At 61.8% G+C, this 15,683-nt stretch overlaps 4 protein-coding genes across 5 annotated transcripts in view; 1 reads left to right on the top strand and 3 right to left on the bottom strand.

Annotated features, from left to right (window-relative positions):
* PRUNE1 (prune exopolyphosphatase 1) overlaps nucleotides 1-13,384 on the top strand; it is a 16,025-nt gene extending 2,641 nt beyond the window's left edge. The window contains exons 2-9 of the mRNA XM_035346574.1: nucleotides 8,953-9,009; nucleotides 11,085-11,189; nucleotides 11,264-11,469; nucleotides 11,689-11,867; nucleotides 11,936-12,094; nucleotides 12,222-12,316; nucleotides 12,399-12,557; nucleotides 12,731-13,384. Coding sequence (XP_035202465.1) covers nucleotides 8,953-9,009; nucleotides 11,085-11,189; nucleotides 11,264-11,469; nucleotides 11,689-11,867; nucleotides 11,936-12,094; nucleotides 12,222-12,316; nucleotides 12,399-12,557; nucleotides 12,731-13,051 — 1,281 coding nt within the window. The 3' untranslated portion in view covers nucleotides 13,052-13,384. The remainder of the gene's footprint in view (nucleotides 1-8,952; nucleotides 9,010-11,084; nucleotides 11,190-11,263; nucleotides 11,470-11,688; nucleotides 11,868-11,935; nucleotides 12,095-12,221; nucleotides 12,317-12,398; nucleotides 12,558-12,730) is intronic.
* CERS2 (ceramide synthase 2) overlaps nucleotides 1-15,683 on the bottom strand; it is a 22,751-nt gene that overhangs the window by 6,907 nt on the left and 161 nt on the right. Inside the window, exon 2 of the mRNA XM_035346575.1 lies at nucleotides 8,953-8,973. Within this exon, the coding sequence (XP_035202466.1) occupies nucleotides 8,953-8,972 (20 nt within the window). The 5' untranslated portion in view covers nucleotide 8,973. The remainder of the gene's footprint in view (nucleotides 1-8,952; nucleotides 8,974-15,683) is intronic.
* On the bottom strand, nucleotides 80-4,452 carry MINDY1 (MINDY lysine 48 deubiquitinase 1). Its single transcript, XM_035346573.1, has 9 exons — nucleotides 2,871-4,452; nucleotides 2,535-2,592; nucleotides 2,085-2,149; nucleotides 1,700-1,858; nucleotides 1,277-1,379; nucleotides 1,052-1,194; nucleotides 729-908; nucleotides 451-597; nucleotides 80-281 (listed from the first exon to the last, which is right to left on the bottom strand). Exons 1-9 carry the CDS (start codon nucleotides 3,372-3,374, stop codon nucleotides 204-206), a joined length of 1,437 nt encoding a protein of 478 aa, XP_035202464.1. The 5' UTR covers nucleotides 3,375-4,452; the 3' UTR covers nucleotides 80-203.
* CDC42SE1 (CDC42 small effector 1) overlaps nucleotides 13,936-15,683 on the bottom strand; it is a 1,767-nt gene continuing 19 nt past the window's right edge. The window contains exons 1-4 of one of the 2 annotated variants that reach the window (XM_035346579.1): nucleotides 15,572-15,683; nucleotides 15,385-15,495; nucleotides 15,048-15,122; nucleotides 13,936-14,911 (exon numbers count right to left, since the gene is read on the bottom strand). The exon at nucleotides 15,572-15,683 is cut by the window's right edge and continues 19 nt beyond it. In XM_035346579.1, the coding sequence (XP_035202470.1) occupies nucleotides 15,051-15,122; nucleotides 15,385-15,495; nucleotides 15,572-15,625 (237 nt within the window). In that variant the 5' untranslated portion in view covers nucleotides 15,626-15,683 and the 3' untranslated portion in view covers nucleotides 13,936-14,911; nucleotides 15,048-15,050. Of the gene's footprint in view, nucleotides 14,912-15,047; nucleotides 15,123-15,218; nucleotides 15,239-15,299; nucleotides 15,496-15,571 lie in introns of those variants that run through there. The other variant, XM_035346578.1, reaches the window with a different exon arrangement.

Raw genomic sequence — 15,683 nt, 5'->3', positions numbered from 1 at the left:
ACCCGGGGGTCCATCACCCCCACGTTAAGGCCACTGGAAATATGGGGGGGGGGGCTTGGCTGCGGGAGAGGAGGGGCAGCCCTCGTCCTCCCCCCCCTTCCCCCCTCCAGCCGTCCCCAGGGACACCGGCACCATCCTTGCAGGACAGGGGGGCTCCAGCTGGTGCTCCCCCAGGAGCGGGGTGGGGGGGGTCCCGCTGAGCACTACAGGAGGGTGCAGTCCGAGTCCTTCTGCCGCTGTCTCCGCTCCACGGCTGGCCGGCCACCCGGCTGCGCTCGGCCCTGCGGACAGACAGCAGGGCTGGGGCACAGGAGGCCACCCCGGGGTGCCACCCCCGTGCCCCTGCAGCCCCTCAGGCTGGGGACGCAGGCGGGACGCAGCCCCTGCCCTCTGCCTCACCTTCCCTCTAGGGTGGGGAAGGAGAGGGGTGAGGAAGGGGGACCCCGATACCTGTGCGGGGGCCGGGGCTGGCCGCGGCTGCTGCTGCTGCTGCTGCTGGTACTCCTCCTGCTGCAGCTGGCGGGCCAGCTCAAGGTCACTGAGCGTGGAGGGGCCCTGTCCCTGCTGCTGCTGCAGGGACAGGGCGATCATGTAGTCCTGCGGGAAGGCAGAAAGAGGGGCTCAGTCTAGCTCAGGTGCCACCAACCCCGGTGGCAGGGGACCTGCAGCATTCCCCGGAGCTGGGAAGGAACTCCAGCCCCCTACCACCACCGCAGGCTATCCCCTACCTGGTCCACCTGCCTCTGCTCTGGGGGGGCCGCAGCAGCCGCCTCCTTGCCCAGGGCATGGCTGAGGTGGAAGTCAGTGTCACAGAAGCAGCTGTCACCATCCACGTTGTGCAGGCTCTCCCACACCACCCTCTCCTCCTGCAGGAAGCCCTGATCCGTCACCAGCAGGTAGAGGTGGCCCTGGGCAGAGGGGACAGGGACAGTCAGTCTTGCCACCAAAAGGGCGAGCACCCGAGCTCAGAGCCCCCCAGATCCTGCAAGAAGCCACACAGGCGCTGTTGCAGTGGAGCAGGGCAGGGAGCAAAGCCAGGGCACAGCCACACCTTGTGCTTGATCATGGTGCTGAAGTGGTTGTTGCGAAAAAAGACGCTCAGCTCCTCCTCCTTCACAGCAGCCGTGAGCTCACACAGCCCGTGGTACGTCAGCTGGGAGGCCGTGGACTCCAGGAACTGCTCCGCAATCAGCCCTGGGGTGACAGCGATGTCAGAGCCGAGCCGAGGCACCCCAGGGTGCCCACAGCAGGCCGGGGGCTGCCCCAGGGCCCTTACCTTCGGTCACCAGGTTGGAGTCGCAGGAGTGTTTGCAGGTGATGATCTTCTCCACCAGCTGGTTGTAGCTGAGCTTGCCCACGGCCTGCACCACCTCGGGGCTCTGCAGGACAGGGCAGTGAGCCCAGGCTGCCAGGCACCTGGCCTCTCCCGCGGTACCCACGGGAGCACAGGAGAGGGCAAGGGTGGGAGGATTTAAGCCAGGGAGGTGGCCACCATCTGCATGGGGAGGGAGGTGAGCATCCTGCCCCGGCTCAGGGAGAACAGCCCCTGCTGCAGCTTCCCTTGGGGACACCACAGCAGCCAAACCTGCATCTTGGTCCCCCAGGGAGAGCAGAGCAGCCCCACAGCCAGCCCCGGGCACGTCTTCTCAGCCGCACACAAGCCACACGGCCACCCAGCCAGGGGCCAGGACAGCCTCACCTGCGGGTCCACCAGCCAGCCGTGGTAGAGCGGGACGTTGAGGAGGTCGAAGACTATGCACTCAGGTGTGTACTCGAAGTCAGAGACACCTGTGAACCGTACGTTCACGTCCAGGCCTGTCGAGAGCTTGGGGAGGACCATCATGGTGTCGTTGACGTTCTGCAGGGGGCAACCACAGGTCCTGCTCAGGACACAGGCTGGGCACCCCGCACCCTGCCACCCCGTCACCCCCAGACAGGCATGTCAAGGCAGATAAAATCTCAAGAGAAATCCCACTTCCACTTGGTCAGCTGGGTGACGTGCGGCACTCTACCACCCGTGTGGCCCTCGAGACTCAGCAGAACAGCCAAATGGATCCGTTCCCCCATCCAACCTCGCTCCTCACCTGCTGGAAGTTCAGCTGCAGCCCTTCTGACTTCTCTTGGGGTTTGATGGATAGGATGCAGTCCCCTTCAAAAGAGCAAAGGTGGCTGCTCAGTCTGGGGCACTGAGCTCTCCTCTCTGAGCAGGGGGGGCGAGCACCCAGCCCAACAGCGCAGAGTCAGCAGAGCTTGGATCCGCACTGGGACTCCCTTGCCCCTTGGTTCCTGCCCTCCCAACCCAACAAAGGTCTGGCCTACAGCTCCTCCTCCTCCACGCACCGAGGGAACGTCCCTTTGAGGGCTACGCACGGGGAGCGTGATCAGGGGAGAAGGGCAGAGCTATCAGTGGGTGGCAACGTCGGAGATGGGCCCAGAGGTGGGGCAGCAGATGGGAAATGCCATCCTTGGCCAGTCCCAGGAGCCTGCAGGGCCAGCAGGGCAGCCACCACTCCCCCCAGTTGCTCCCTGCTCACCCAAATGTGCCATCAGCTCATCTGACGTGACCACCTCCTTCTGCAGGGGCAGCTTCACCTGCGAGCAAAAGAGGACAATGATGCCTTCCCCTGCCCCTTCCCTGTGAGAGCCAGGGCTGCCACCCACTGCCCCAACCCCCAGCTCGGCAGCACAGATCAAACCAGAAGAGGCAGGAAGGGTAAGACACTTCGACCCTCCTTTGCTTTCTCAACGTATTATTTTGGAGCCTCCAGCTGGCTCCCGACACGACCCCTGAACATTCCTCCTAGCACCGCAGGGAGGAAAAGCGCCCCGTGTCCCGAACCTCCAGCCCCCGTGCCCGTCACCCTGCTCACCTTCCACTGCAAGAAGAGGATGTTCATGATGGCCAGGAGCGGGCAGGGCCCGTTCTCGCTCTGGGTGATGATGGGCGTCCGCTCACCCTTCCACGTGATCCACTTCACGCAGTAGAAATCGGGCTCGGGCTCCCGCTCCCGGGCAGGAGGGCGGGTGCTGGGGGGCTCACCCGCCGGCTGCGAGGCTCCCCCAGGGGACGTGTCACTCTCCCCTGGGGCAGGCAGCTCCTCCTGGGAGTCCTGGACTTTGCCGTCCTCGCTCTCCTGCTGTTCTTCGGGGGCCTTCTTGTTGCCGGGGCCAAGCACATCCTCTTCCCCTGGCTGCAGCGCCTGGCCTCGCCCGTCGGCCTCTCGGCTCTCCTGGCTGACAGCTGGGACGTCCTCCCCTCCACCAGCCTCTCCCGCACCACGAGGGAGCTGGCAGAGCTCGGAGTTGGTCTCCTGGCACCGGGTACCGTCCCCTGTAGTGAGGAGTACTTCCCCCTGCTCAGGCTGCAGCTCCATCCCCCCAGCTCAGAGCATCCGGCGGCGATGGGCAGAGGCGCGCGGGCCCGGTGCCACCTCCCACGGCGGCGGCTTGGCCGTGGAGCTCCCACCAGTCCCAGGGATCCCACGAGGAGGCAGGGGAAAGCTCCTGACCACGGCACCCAGTCCTGTCCAGTAAGGGCTGCGGTCCAAAGCTCTCCTTTCTGAGGATGCAAAGCTCAGTTATTGCAAGAAAAATGTGTGTAGCGAGTCCAAGTCATTCGCCAAGCTCGCAGAGCTCAGATTGCTCTCTGTCACTTCACATTAATTTAAATAATCAAAAATAATGCTCATCTCCAAAGTCTCTGATGCGCTCTGCACAGCAGATTACAAAAAGTCCAGTTTCTTAGAGGCCAAGTCCTTCTCCCCGAGGCTGTTTACTCTTCAGGGAGCTTCCCAGCCGTTTCGGCGAGTCTGTATCAGGCACTTCGATGTTCTTGTGGAAGATTTGGTGCTGTTGGTTTTCTAAATGACTTCAGGAACGCTGCGGCAGCGCTTGGTCTGTCACTTATTGATCAGTGTGGAGGCAGACAGCGACAGGGCTGCCACTCCCTCCGGCTTCAGGTTCAGTCATTCACCACTGATGAAATGCAATATTGTCGCTGCTCTGCACGCGTGTGCGCGCACTCTGGGTGATGATACCTCTAACTTGCACTTAAAAAACTAACGAAGGCATGTGTATTTTATCTGCCTCCTGTTAGCAATTAAAGAGGGAAAAAAAAAACCTGTAACAAACGAAGCTGTGTACCGAACCACTTAGCTCACATACTTAGAGCAGAGTCAGCTTGCTGAAATCCCAGCCCAGCCCAGCGGAACAAAGGCAGTCCCAGACAGATCTGAAAATGCGCCTTTCAAGGTCCTGTCAACTTGTTTATCCAGTCCTCTCCCTGCTGGTCTCTGAGGATCGCCGCAGCTCCGAGCGCTTTCCCCCGCACACGCTTCTGTCCTGCCCAGAGGTTACACAAACAGAACGAGGCTGCTCCGGGCTGGCTCCGGCTTGGTCGGGGTTTTTCCACCTGCTGCTCTGCCTGTGCCCGGTTTCCTCCCACGGCCTCTCCTGCACAGGGACCGAAAAGGAAACAAGTTGGAAGAACCAGTGCGTTATCCGACTGCCAACAGCTCAGCTCTGCTCGGCCTCTGGACAGCTTGGTGCCCGAGAGCACGCATTTTTTGCGGGTGGGTGCCCCGGCAGCCCCCCTCTCCCCCATTTCCGCGGTGTCTCTCCCCAGCCCTGCCTCGCAGTACCCTCGCCCCTCCCCACAGCGCCGGGGCTGCTCCGGCTGAAGCACGCACCTCAGCTGAGTCACCAGGAGATCTCATTATTCCTTAATCTTTATCCCTCTCCCTCCTCCTGCCACACATGCAGCCCTCGCAGCTCTCACCTAAGCTCATGGCTGCAACGAAATCCGATGGGCGCTGCAGCGGGACGGGCACTTTTGCCAGCACCTCTGCTCCCCAGGGGCGCCAGGTGCTCGGCCCTTCGGTGGGCTGGGGCAGGATGCACAGCGGGGCTGTCCCCGGCCTCTCCAAGAGGGACACGGGGAACAAATGGGAAGCAAACGAACAGGCGAGCGTAGCCTGACCCGGTGCAGGCTGTGCTTGAGCACAGTTTTGCTGATGCTGCTCTGCCAAGCGTGGAAAAAGCGAAGTAATCCCAAACACAAAAGGCTAAGTCTCCTCGTGGTGACCTGCACCACCGCGAGCTCCCGGGGGGACACAGCGAGGACAGAAGGAAACAGCAGCGGCGCTGCACGGGGCTTTGCCACCACTTCTGGCAGCCCTGCCAGCAGGCCCCGCACCAGCACTGAGGGTTGGCGAGCACCACGCAGGCACCTCGCAAGATGTTTGTGCACATCTGTGCTACGCAGCGCAGCCTCCTCCTGGCTCCAGGGTGTCTGGAGAGGAAACTTCCAGGGAAACAAGTGGGAGGGCGAGTTTCAGCAAGCGCTGCAGTGCTTCAGCACTGGCTCTGTGTCTCTCCCACCCACTGTCATGGGACATCGGGAATTCAGAAGTAAAAAGCATCCAAAGACGAGGCAAAATCCCCCTAAAAAAAATCACTAAAACTCGAAGGCTTGGGTGCAAGCTCCTGACAATCAGGAACTCGGGTTCCAGCCACAGAAGAGCTCCTCTGCACAAACCCTTCCTCTCAAACCTTTTTCTAGGGTTTTGCTCGCAGCCGCTATTGTAGCTACATCCCTGTGCTGTCACAGCGCGTGCTGGAAAATGCTAGGCTACATTCACTTCCAAAACAGGGTGAGCAGACAGCAGGACGCTGGAGCCCATGGGCTCTTTCCCTAACGTGGCTCTGAGTCATCTTCAACGTAAACGAGTCCTTGGCTAACCCTCCCTGCACCACGTGCATCTCTGTCGCCAGCCTTTCCCCCTCCCAGAATCAGCCTGGATCCCGCACGAGCTTGCTGCTTCGCTCCATCACGTTGGGAGCAGTCCCCGTGAAGCCACCGTCCCTGCGAGCCCATCGTTCGCTTCAGCGAGTCCCGGAGCCAGAGCGAGATCTGGCGTGCCGAGCTCTCCAGCCTGTGGTTTCTCTGGGTTCAGAGGCCACCGGCAGCTTTAAATAAAACAAGCTACGATCCTGTAGCCTGTCGGCCCTGTAGGGAGGGGGTGGCTCCGCTGCGTTTGTACCAAAGCCGTGTGATTAGATCCTGCCCCTCCCGGGTGTTATGGCAATAAACACGTCCCAGCCCGGGCAGGTTTTCAACAAGAACATCCCCTCGCCACCCCCAGCCACACGGAGCAGCTCTTGCTGCTGGAGCACGCACGGTGGCGGGGCTGGGACCCAGCCCCTCGCCAGACCCCGCACCTGGCTTGTGACTGGGTCCTCGCCTCCTTGCCCCAGTTACCGCCTCCCCCCAGCTTTGAAGTACCGAGAATAACTGACCCTCCGAGTCCCAAAAGCAGTCAAGCCCCAGGTGGCTTCGTTACCATGGCCTTGCTGTTCTTTTTGTGAGGCCAGAAGCAACAAAAAGGGGTTTTAGCTGCTTCCAGCCTGGCACTCCACACGGTCGCTCTTTGGCTGAAGCATCCCCAAGCTCCCAGGACCAAGGGATCTTTAGGTTAACTGCCAAAAGCGCGGTAGGAGTTGGATCCCAGGCTAATCAAAGCTGCGAGGCACTGAGGAAAAAATCCACCGGGGCTGTCTCCAGCCCCAAGGAAGGATTCGTCTTCGCTGAGACCTTCCCTTCTCCATTTATGGGCCAGTCCTAACCTCTCCAAGCAAGCAAGGAGGATTAGTGCAGGTAGGTCACGGCTGTATCTAGGGATTATACGCTACCGGTCCAGCTAAAACATCTAATGGGGTCCTCCCCTGAGGAAAAAAAAAAAAAAAAAGAAGCTGCTGTGTAGTGCTGGAAGCAAGCAGTAAAAAGGCTCCTGCATCCAAAGAGCCAGGCATTGTTACTGCAAGAACCAAAGGCACACAGCCCCAAGGGATTTCATTCAGTAAAGAAAATCCAAAAGGGAGGGGAATGGCTTCACCCTGCCCCAAAACAATCACTGTGAAGGTATAGTTCTGACCAGCCCTTCGCAGCCCTTCCTGCCACTGGGATGGGAACTGCAAGCCCAGCTGCCGAGCCGTGGCTGTCCTGGCTTACGCAAAAATGATTCACAGGTAGGAAGCAGAAAAACAGCCCTGTAAATGTGCTCATCTCCGGCTACAGCCACAGCACAAAAACAAAGAGGAATTTAGGCCTGGAGCCAAGAAAGCACTTAAACACACGCTTAGCCCTCAGCAGCTGACTGGTCTTGATCAAGGAAGAGCACGGTGCCCAAACTGAAGCACACGCTTAAGTGCTTTGCTGGAGAGAGGCCATGGACACAGCCCGGCAGGTGCTGGTCCACACCTTCCTGCACACACACACCACTGAGGCTTCTTGTGACACACGGCGGGTAGCAGGAGGTGAAATAAGAACAAACGCACGCCCCTGGCGTGGCTGCAAAGGATCACACTCAGAAACGCGCTGCCCAGCCCCCTTGGGGACCCACAGAGCCAGCCACAGCTGTCGCAGACCCACAGGAAGCCTGGGGCAGTGTCCTGCCAGGCACGATGCAGGCAGACAAACAGGCTCCAAAACCCTGGGGCACACTGAATCACCCCAGCTGCCCCGCGTGGTAGGGACCCTGCGGCACGTGAGGTACTGGGGGTTCTGGAGAGCCAGGGATGCAGCCAGTCTCCTGCTCCCGGGGCCCAACAGCAGCCTGAGCTCCTCCTTTTATTGCTTCTTTTCCAGAGCACCTCTGATAGCTCCGCAGGAAGGAGGCTATTGTGTCACCTGCTTGCCAGGAGAAAACCCCAGACCAAACCCACTGGTCAGACCAGCTTGCTGTCCCCAAATCCCTTGGGGTTTCCTGCACCACGAGCGTCCAGAACTTGCCAGTCACTCCCCAGCTCCACCGGTGCGGGGCTCGCAGCCCTGGGGACGGCCACCAGGCCAGCCCCGCTCCACGCAGCTGGAGCCGGTGTCTTCTCCCTGTCCGATGACACCAGGCTGGGAGGCACATCCCGCGGGGAGCTGATGAGGACACCGGGTTTATCAGGCTCGGAAAAAAAAAAGGAGGTGGAGGGGCGACCTTGTTGCTCTCTAAGCCTTCTTGAAAAAGAGAGGATGTGGAGAGGGAGGTGCTCGCTTCTCAGCACCCTGTGTCAGGATGCGTGGGAACAAAACTGGACAGAAAGGTTCAGACTGGGCCATAGGAAAAAGACGTCTTTATCAAGACAGCTGCCAGACGCTGGAACAGGCTTCCTAGAGAGGTCGTCGATGCCTCCGTGTTGAACAGGCGTTTGGTCACCATGCTCAACGGCGTATTTTATCACTGGGCTCGTCCTGAAGCATTCATTAGCTGAACCCAACGATTCTTGAAGATCACTTCCAAACGGAACTATTCTATTAATTAATTTCGCATTCTTAATTATCACATTCTACTCATACTCGGTTACATCCTTTTAATCCCCAGCACTGAGGAGCTTATCGAGATCACACCCCGAAACGCCGACAGCACCACGCAGCGCCCCCAGCCCCTCCCAGCCCCCCCACCGCCGCAGATCCCACTCCGGTAGGGCCGGGGGCCGCCGTCCCGCCCGCCCCAGCCCCTCTCTCACCGTTTTTTGCGCCGTTTTTGCGCCGTTTTCCCCCTTCTCGGCGGCGGAGCGGCGCGGCCTGCACGCTGCCGGGGCGCCTTCGCCGAGGCGGCTGCCAGGAGGGCGGACCGGGGGCGGAGGAGGAAGGAGGGCGGGGGGGGGGGAGGGAGCGGCACCAAACAACCGCGGCGCGGGGCCAGGCCTCCGGCCGCTGGGAAGGGGAAGGCGGCCAGGGGCCCGCAGGCAGAGCCGGGACCGGGCCGAGGCCTCGAGCCTCAGGCCTCGGCCTAAGGTGGGCCCGGGGGCGCCCCCCTGCCGCCGTGTCGCCCCCCCGTCGCCGTGTCCCCCCCCGGCGGGGCCGCCCCACCTGTCCCGGCAGCCCGCGCGGAGCGGCCGCCCCGCCCTCGGGGCCGTACCGGGCCGTACCGGGCCGTGGCGGGGGGGGGGCGCCGGGTGCTGGCGGCCGCCGCCGCTGCCATGGAGCGGTTCGTGGAGGGGCGGCGGGCGGCCCTGCAGGTAGGGGACACGCGGGGACGAGGCGGGCGCGAGGGGTGCGGGGGGTGCTTGGGGACGGGGGAGGACACGGGGGGGGGCGAGGGGACGCGGGGACGCGGGAGGACCGGGGCGGGCGCAAGGGGTGCGCGGGGATGGGGGGCACACGGGGACCGTGTGCGGGGGGTCGGAGGTGCAGGGGGGCTGGAGCCCCCCGTTCCCTTGCCGGGGGAACCGCCTCGCCCGCAGCCCGTACCCGGCCCCAGCCCCGCCGTGCCCCCCACGCCTGCACCCACGCTCGGGCATCGACCCACGGCCCCTCGCTACCACCACAAGTAGGCGCAGATGTGGCCGGGGTGGAGCCCAGCCCAGGGTCCTCTCCTTCACCCACGGTCAGTGGCAGAACTTGGAGGGTGTCTCAAGCAAGGGCGATGCGCGGAGCAGAGTTAAAGGCAAAGAAGAGAGCTGAATAGAATAGAATTGAGGGTGGAAAAGCCCTCCAAGCTCATCTGGTCCAACCGTCCCCGAACACCAGTGTCACCCACTAAACCATGTCCCCAAGCACCACGTCCAACCTTTCCCTGAACACCTCCAGGGACGGTGACTCCACCACCTCCCTGGGCATCCCGTCCCAATGCCTGACTGCTCTTTCTGAGCAGAAATGTCTCCTCATTTCCAACCTGAACCTCCCCCGGTGCAACTTGAGGCCATTCCTTCTTGTCCTATTGCTTGTTATCTGCAAGAAGAGGCCGACCCCCAGCTCCCCACCCCTTCCTCTCAGGCAGTTGTAGAGAGCAATGATGAGCCTCCCTGAGCCTCCTGAGCCTCCTCTTCCCCAGACTAACCAGCCCCAGTGCCCTCAGCCGCTCCTCACAGGACTTGTGCTCCAGGCCCTTCCCCAGCTTCGTAGCCCTGCTCTGGACACGCTCCAGGGCCTCGATGTCCTTCTGGTAGTGAGGGGCCCAAAGCTGAACCCAGCACTCAAGGTGCGGCCTCACCAGAGCAGAGCACAGGGAGACGATCACATCCCCGGTCCTGCTGGCTGCACTGCTCCTGACACAAGCCAGGATGCTGCTGGCCTTCTTGGCCACCTGGGCACACTGCTGGCTCATTTTCAGGCGAGCATCGACCAACACCCCCAGATCCTTTTCCTCTGCGCAGCTTTCGAGCCGCTCTGCCCCAAGCCTGTAGCGCTGCATGGGGTTGCTGTGGCCGAAGTGCAGGACCCGGCCCTTGGCCGTGTTGAACCTCATCCTGTTGGCCTCTGCCCCTCGACCCAACCTGTCCAGGTACCTCTGCGGGGCCTTCCTGCCCTCCAGCAGGTCGATGCTTCCCCCCAGCTTGGTGTCATCTGCAAACTTACTGAGGGTGCCAGGCTTGGCTCACAGCTATTTACTTCCTCGGCTTCTGTGGAATAAATGAGCAAATCTCGGTTATGTCATGAATAAATGTCAGCAGAGAAGGGTCTGTAGGCAGGTCATCTCCCTCGGGTGTTGCATGCCATGCTGAGTGCCAGGGAGCGGGGACAGAGGATATAGGGGGTGACAACAGCGTCCCTGCTGCTGCCCTGGGTAAAAAGAGGTTAAAGGGGGTGTTTTCAGGGTCAGATAGCCTCCTAAAATTCCTGCCTCTGCTCACTCAGTGAATGGAGTTGGCAGCCAGGGCTGAAAGTCCAGTCTGCCTTTCACCTTAACTGGAAAAAAAACTTTGGTCTGGGGTTAAAATAATAAAAGTGAAGCCTCGGAATCTGTACTAAGGTGCTGGGTCCTGCGTCGCCCTGTGCGAACCAAGCAGCTGTGGCATTCCCATGCAGGGAGGGACCCTGTGACGTGGTTGGGTTTCTTTTCTAACTTTGCATGTGTGCCCTGGTAACGTGACACTTCCAAGCCATAAACCACCCCCGACCAAGCCTCTTGCCTGCTGCAGTCTGCTGGAAGCCAGCTGCTCCCAGCTGGAGCTGTGAGATGCTGGTTGTTGGGTGAGGCAGCAAACAGCCCTGGTGCTGAAGGTGTGCATCGAGTCAGCGTCCTTCAAGGGGTTTTGGGGATATCAGAGGGGACACGTGGCCCCGGCAGGGCTGACATCTCTCACCCTGGCAGGAACACATCCAGTGCCGCCAAGAGGTGCACGTGGTGATGGGCAATGAGGCCTGCGACCTGGACTCTGCTGTGTCTGCCCTGGCCCTGGCGTATTTCCTGGCAAAGGTGAGGGTGCCTGCACGCTGCTGGGTGGCCGGGGGGCTTGGGGGATGCCTCACTGGGTGCTGAACCCCTTGCAGACCTCCTCACCACCCAAAGCCGCCTTCATCCCCGTGCTGAACATCCCGCGCTCGGACTTCGCCCTCCGCACAGAGACAACATTCCTGCTGCGGGAGCAGGGCATCGCGGAAACCTCCCTCATCTTCCGTGACGAGATCGACCTTGCCGAGCTGCACCAGGCTGGGCTGCTGTCCCTGACGCTGGTTGACCACCACGTCCTGCCCAGGTGAGCACCGGGCTGGGATGCGGACACCACCCCCCGCCTCGTTCCTCCCATGCGTGAAGGGCTTGTTTTTTGGCTCAGGGTGGGTAAAACCTTTCCCCTTCCCTTCTGGGGTATTTTTGTGGCAGGAGGAGAGGGGAAGAGGGGTTCTGCAGCCTCTGCTGACAGCGGTGCGTGGCAGGTGCATGCAAGAGCTCTCACCATCCCCATCTCACCCACCAGCACTGACGCAGCCCTGGAGGAGGCCGTAGTGGATGTGCTGGACCACCGGCCACTGGAGCGAGCGCCCAGCTGCCAGTTCACAGTGGAGCTGGTGGGCTCCTGCGCCACACTGGTGACAGAACGGATTGCCCAGGGACCCCCAGGCGTGCTGGACCGGACCACGGCCGCGCTGCTGCATGGTGAGGCCAGGCCCTGTCACCCATCATGGGGCTCTGCTGCCATGCGCTGATGGTCTCCATCCCCCCAGGCACCATCCTGCTGGACTCTGTGAACCTGAGCCCTGCGGCTGGCAAGGTGACGCCCCGGGACGTGGCGTGCATCTCCCTGCTCGAGTCGAGGTTCCCCGAGCTGCCAGCCCACAATACCATCTACGAAGCCCTGCAAGCGGCCAAGTTTGATGTTTCAGGTCTGTACACGTGTGTCCGGGGGCTCACCAGTGCTCGATGGTGGCATGTCTGGGGATAAACAGTTCCCCTGGGGGACCAGGACGCATCCAGAGGGCTGGCTAATGCTCAGCCTCTCTCACCTCCCAGAGCTGACAACAGAGCAGATGCTGCGGAAGGACCTCAAAACCCTCTCCAATGATGAACTGGTCCTCGCCATCAGCGGTATCTACATAGACCTAGAGGTGAGGCTCAGTGAGGGGAAACTGAGGCACGGGGCAGCTCAGCAGGCGCAGTGGGGCAACACCAGCATCTGTCTTCCTCCAGACCTTCCTGCACCGCCCTAACTTGCTGCAGGACCTGGAAGCTTTCTGCCAGGCTCGGGGCTACGCTGGGCTGGTGGCCATGACGGTCTCCTTTAACGAGCGCTACGAGCCCACGCGGCAGCTGGCAGTGTACAGCCAGCACGACGCCCTGCGGAGCACGGTGAGCAGAGTGGGGACCCCCAAACCCACCCAGCCCTGGCAGAAGGCTCTGGTAGGAGAGGATGCATGGGGCGGGGTGTCTTCCACACGCATTTACCCCACAGGCCCCTGATTCAGGGGAACGGGGGATCAGAGGTGCCTGGCACATCCCAGACACCGTGCTCTGCCTTCCAGGTTTGCCAGATGCTGGAGGAGGCCACGGCGCCATCCCTGCATCTCCAGCCCCTGCCCAGCCCCTGGCCCTGTGTCCGCGCCTACGCCCAGGGCAACGCGCTGGCTTCACGCAAGAAAGTGCTGCCCATCCTCCGTGCTGTGCTTGGAGGGCTGGGGGCCACGGCGGGGCTGGAGGAGGACACAGCCCTGCCGCCCACCCCCATGAACAGCTTGGTGGACGAGAGCCCACTGGCACAAGCCGTGCCCCCCCTCTGCCCCCAGGCTGTGCTGGAGCGGGTCAGCCGCATGGCTGCCGAGCAGCCCCCCGACCCTGACAAGTGAGGGGTCCCCGGCACGCGCTGTGCCCACTCGGGGTGCCACCATGGACGTTGCACCCCCAGCACTGGTGAGCTGAAACCTCCTCCTCGCTGCCGCAGCCCCCTCCCTGACGCCGTTTGCCCCCGCTGCGTTGGAGTCAGCGCCGTGGGGCCCATGAGGAGTGGGGCAGCACACGGTTAACAAAGTTACTGGGGTTTTAGTAGTTCTCCTCCTGGCCCTTTCTGGGGCTGTGGGGGTTGGGGGTGCTTGCTGGGGCCCTGGCTGGATTGCTGGGTGTGGACACAAGCGGCTCAGGACTGTTGGCCACAGTCTGAGGATTAAATTTCCCTCTTTCCACTGTTGGCTCTTGGCTCTTCTTCAGGGGGATCCAAGGGCCCACATTCCCAGCAGTGACCTCCTGGAGGCAGAGCCCCTGTTCCTGGGCTGAGCTGGGTTAGGGGAATTCTGGCGAACGTTTCATCCCCCAAAGCCACCCCGTGTGTCGGGGACTCAGCACAGCTGAGCCTCTGCATCCAGCCTGGCGGGAGGGAACCTGCTGTGCCTCGGGGCTCTGCCGGCTGCAAATGCAGGGAACCAGTCGGGGTGAGCCACCACTGGAGCCATCCCGCGGGGGCCAGCACTGTTGCCAAGGACAAGCAGCTGTTCACGGGGTCCCCGGGGTCTGCCACAAGGGTTCCAGGCCTCCCAGCAGGTGACAGTGACAAGGGTGGCAATGGCTGGGGTAGCCTGGACCTGAGTGAGGAACAGCAGGATGAGGACATCCCCAGGGAAAGGATGGTGGGACCAGCGACCCCAAAGCCGATACACCTGCCTGGTGCCCCCCCCCCCCCCGCACCCCTCACCCTGCCTGGGTCCCGCGAGCAGCGTAATGGCGAGGAGATCCTGGCAGCCCGCGGACGCCCATCTTGGGCCAGCACAAGGTTTTATTTCAAAGGTGTGTTTTTCCCGGTGAGTTTTCTGTGGGGTTAAAAACTGAATCAAGCATCTGCGCTCGCTTGCAAGCACCGGGCACGCTGCAGGGCTGGAAGAGCCCGGCCCCACACAGGAGCATCCCTGCGTCACCTGAAGCATGGTGAAGGGGAAACCCGTGATGCCCAGCCGCAGCTCCCAGCACGTGCTCTTTAATATTTAATCCTGGCGCTATTGGAACTATATACACGTGCGCCTAGATTCAGGAGCCCGAGCCAGTCCCTCTTTCCAGGGGGAGCCAGGCCCCATCCTGCCTCAGACAATGCCGGTCAAAGCCCGGTAGTGACGGCAGAGGCTGCCTAGGTGGTTTTCAAGCTTAAAAAATATCCTAAAAAAGAAGGAAGGCAGAGGTTTGCTGGCGGTGGCAATGCCAGCAGAAGGCTGGAGGAAACACGGGCTCTGTGGCGGTGTCAGAGCTGAGCCGCTGCCTGTGAGACGCCAAAATGCTGGGCTCTTTAATGCCGTTCTGGATCTGCCCCTAAAGCAGAACTGGCCTCGCCGCCACTCCCCGGGAAAACAGAGGAACTGAGGCCAGTGCCAAGAGGGGCCCATGGGAGACACCGGTGCTGTTCAGGTTGTGGAAAAAAGGGAAAGCGGTGGGATTTGGCACATCTTGACTGCGCCTGGCAGCTCCCAGCGCGCTGCAGGTGGGTGGTGGCGTCCTTTGGGCTGCAATCCCAGCTGGGTGCGGGGTGGCCTCGCTCCCTCCCCGTGTCACCATCACCGGCCCAGTGCCTCGGGGAAGGAGGGATTTGTGGGGGACAACCCAGAGCCACCAGGACAGGCACGAGGCTTGGTCTGCATAAGTTACTGCGGGAATAAAGCGCCCGAGGTTGGCTTTTCCTCCGGTGTGGGGATCAGGCAGTTCAAGTCTGGGCTTAAATAGCCAGGAATCTGCAAAGTTCAAGAGATGTTGGGTTACAAAACTGCAGAAGCAGTGGAGTGTTAATTAGCTGCTGTGCCTTGGATGGTGACAGCGGGTTGCTGTGGCCACCTGCACACCCGGCTCCCGAAATGGCCGTGTACTCACATGCTACAACACCCGGGAGCTGGTCCACTGTCGCTCCCGTCCGCCCTTGGACCTCATCTCTTGGACAGCGCCTGTCTGCAGGGATGGGGCAGAGAAGTGTCACCACCGCTGCAAGAGCTGTCACCCACCCCGAACACACCATCACCTCCCAAGCAGAAGGCCCCTACAGACCACCCCGGAGAGCCGTCACCCACCCATGAGGTCACGGCACCCCAATGGGGGGACCCACCACCCCGCCGTGAGACCCACCACCCCGCCGTGAGACCCACCACCCAGCCACAATGCCCCCAGTCCAACAGCAGCGCCCACTGCCCAGCCCGGCATGCAGACGGCGTACCATGGGCAGGCCTTCGCCCGCGGCCATGTCTCCAGAGCCAATGTGCGTCAGGTGCACGAAGTTCATGGGCTCGCCGATCATGGAGCGGTCAATCCGTCTCCTCCTCTTCTTCTGCGGGTGGATGAAGGCCATCAGTCCCCCGGCCCCACAACACCAACCTCCCCACCCCCAGGCTGCAGCTACTCACCGGCTGTGGCTTCTCCACAACGCAGCAGCCCAGCTTGTGCCAGAAGTCACTCATATTGGCGGCGCCTTCCAGCTTCCCTCCCGCAGGGGGCTGTGCCAGTGCAGAGACCCCT

Source organism: Oxyura jamaicensis, chromosome 25 (genome assembly GCF_011077185.1).
Source record: "Oxyura jamaicensis isolate SHBP4307 breed ruddy duck chromosome 25, BPBGC_Ojam_1.0, whole genome shotgun sequence".
In the NCBI taxonomy this organism is placed as follows: domain Eukaryota; kingdom Metazoa; phylum Chordata; class Aves; order Anseriformes; family Anatidae; genus Oxyura; species Oxyura jamaicensis.
The sequence above is the reverse complement of the archived record's forward strand: the minus strand, read 5'-3'. Positions and strand labels throughout refer to the sequence as shown.

Bases quoted from the DNA above. Each gene is read 5' to 3' on its own strand.
- MINDY1 (XM_035346573.1), bottom strand. From the start codon at position 3,374: ATGGAGCTGCAGCCTGAGCAGGGGGAAGTACTCCTCACTACAGGGGAC. The intron at 598-728 runs GTAGGGGATAGC...GCCTTCCCGCAG, and splicing joins AGCAGAGGCAGGTGGACCAG to GACTACATGATCGCCCTGTC. The intron at 282-450 runs GTATCGGGGTCC...GTCTGTCCGCAG, and splicing joins CAGCCCCGGCCCCCGCACAG to GGCCGAGCGCAGCCGGGTGG.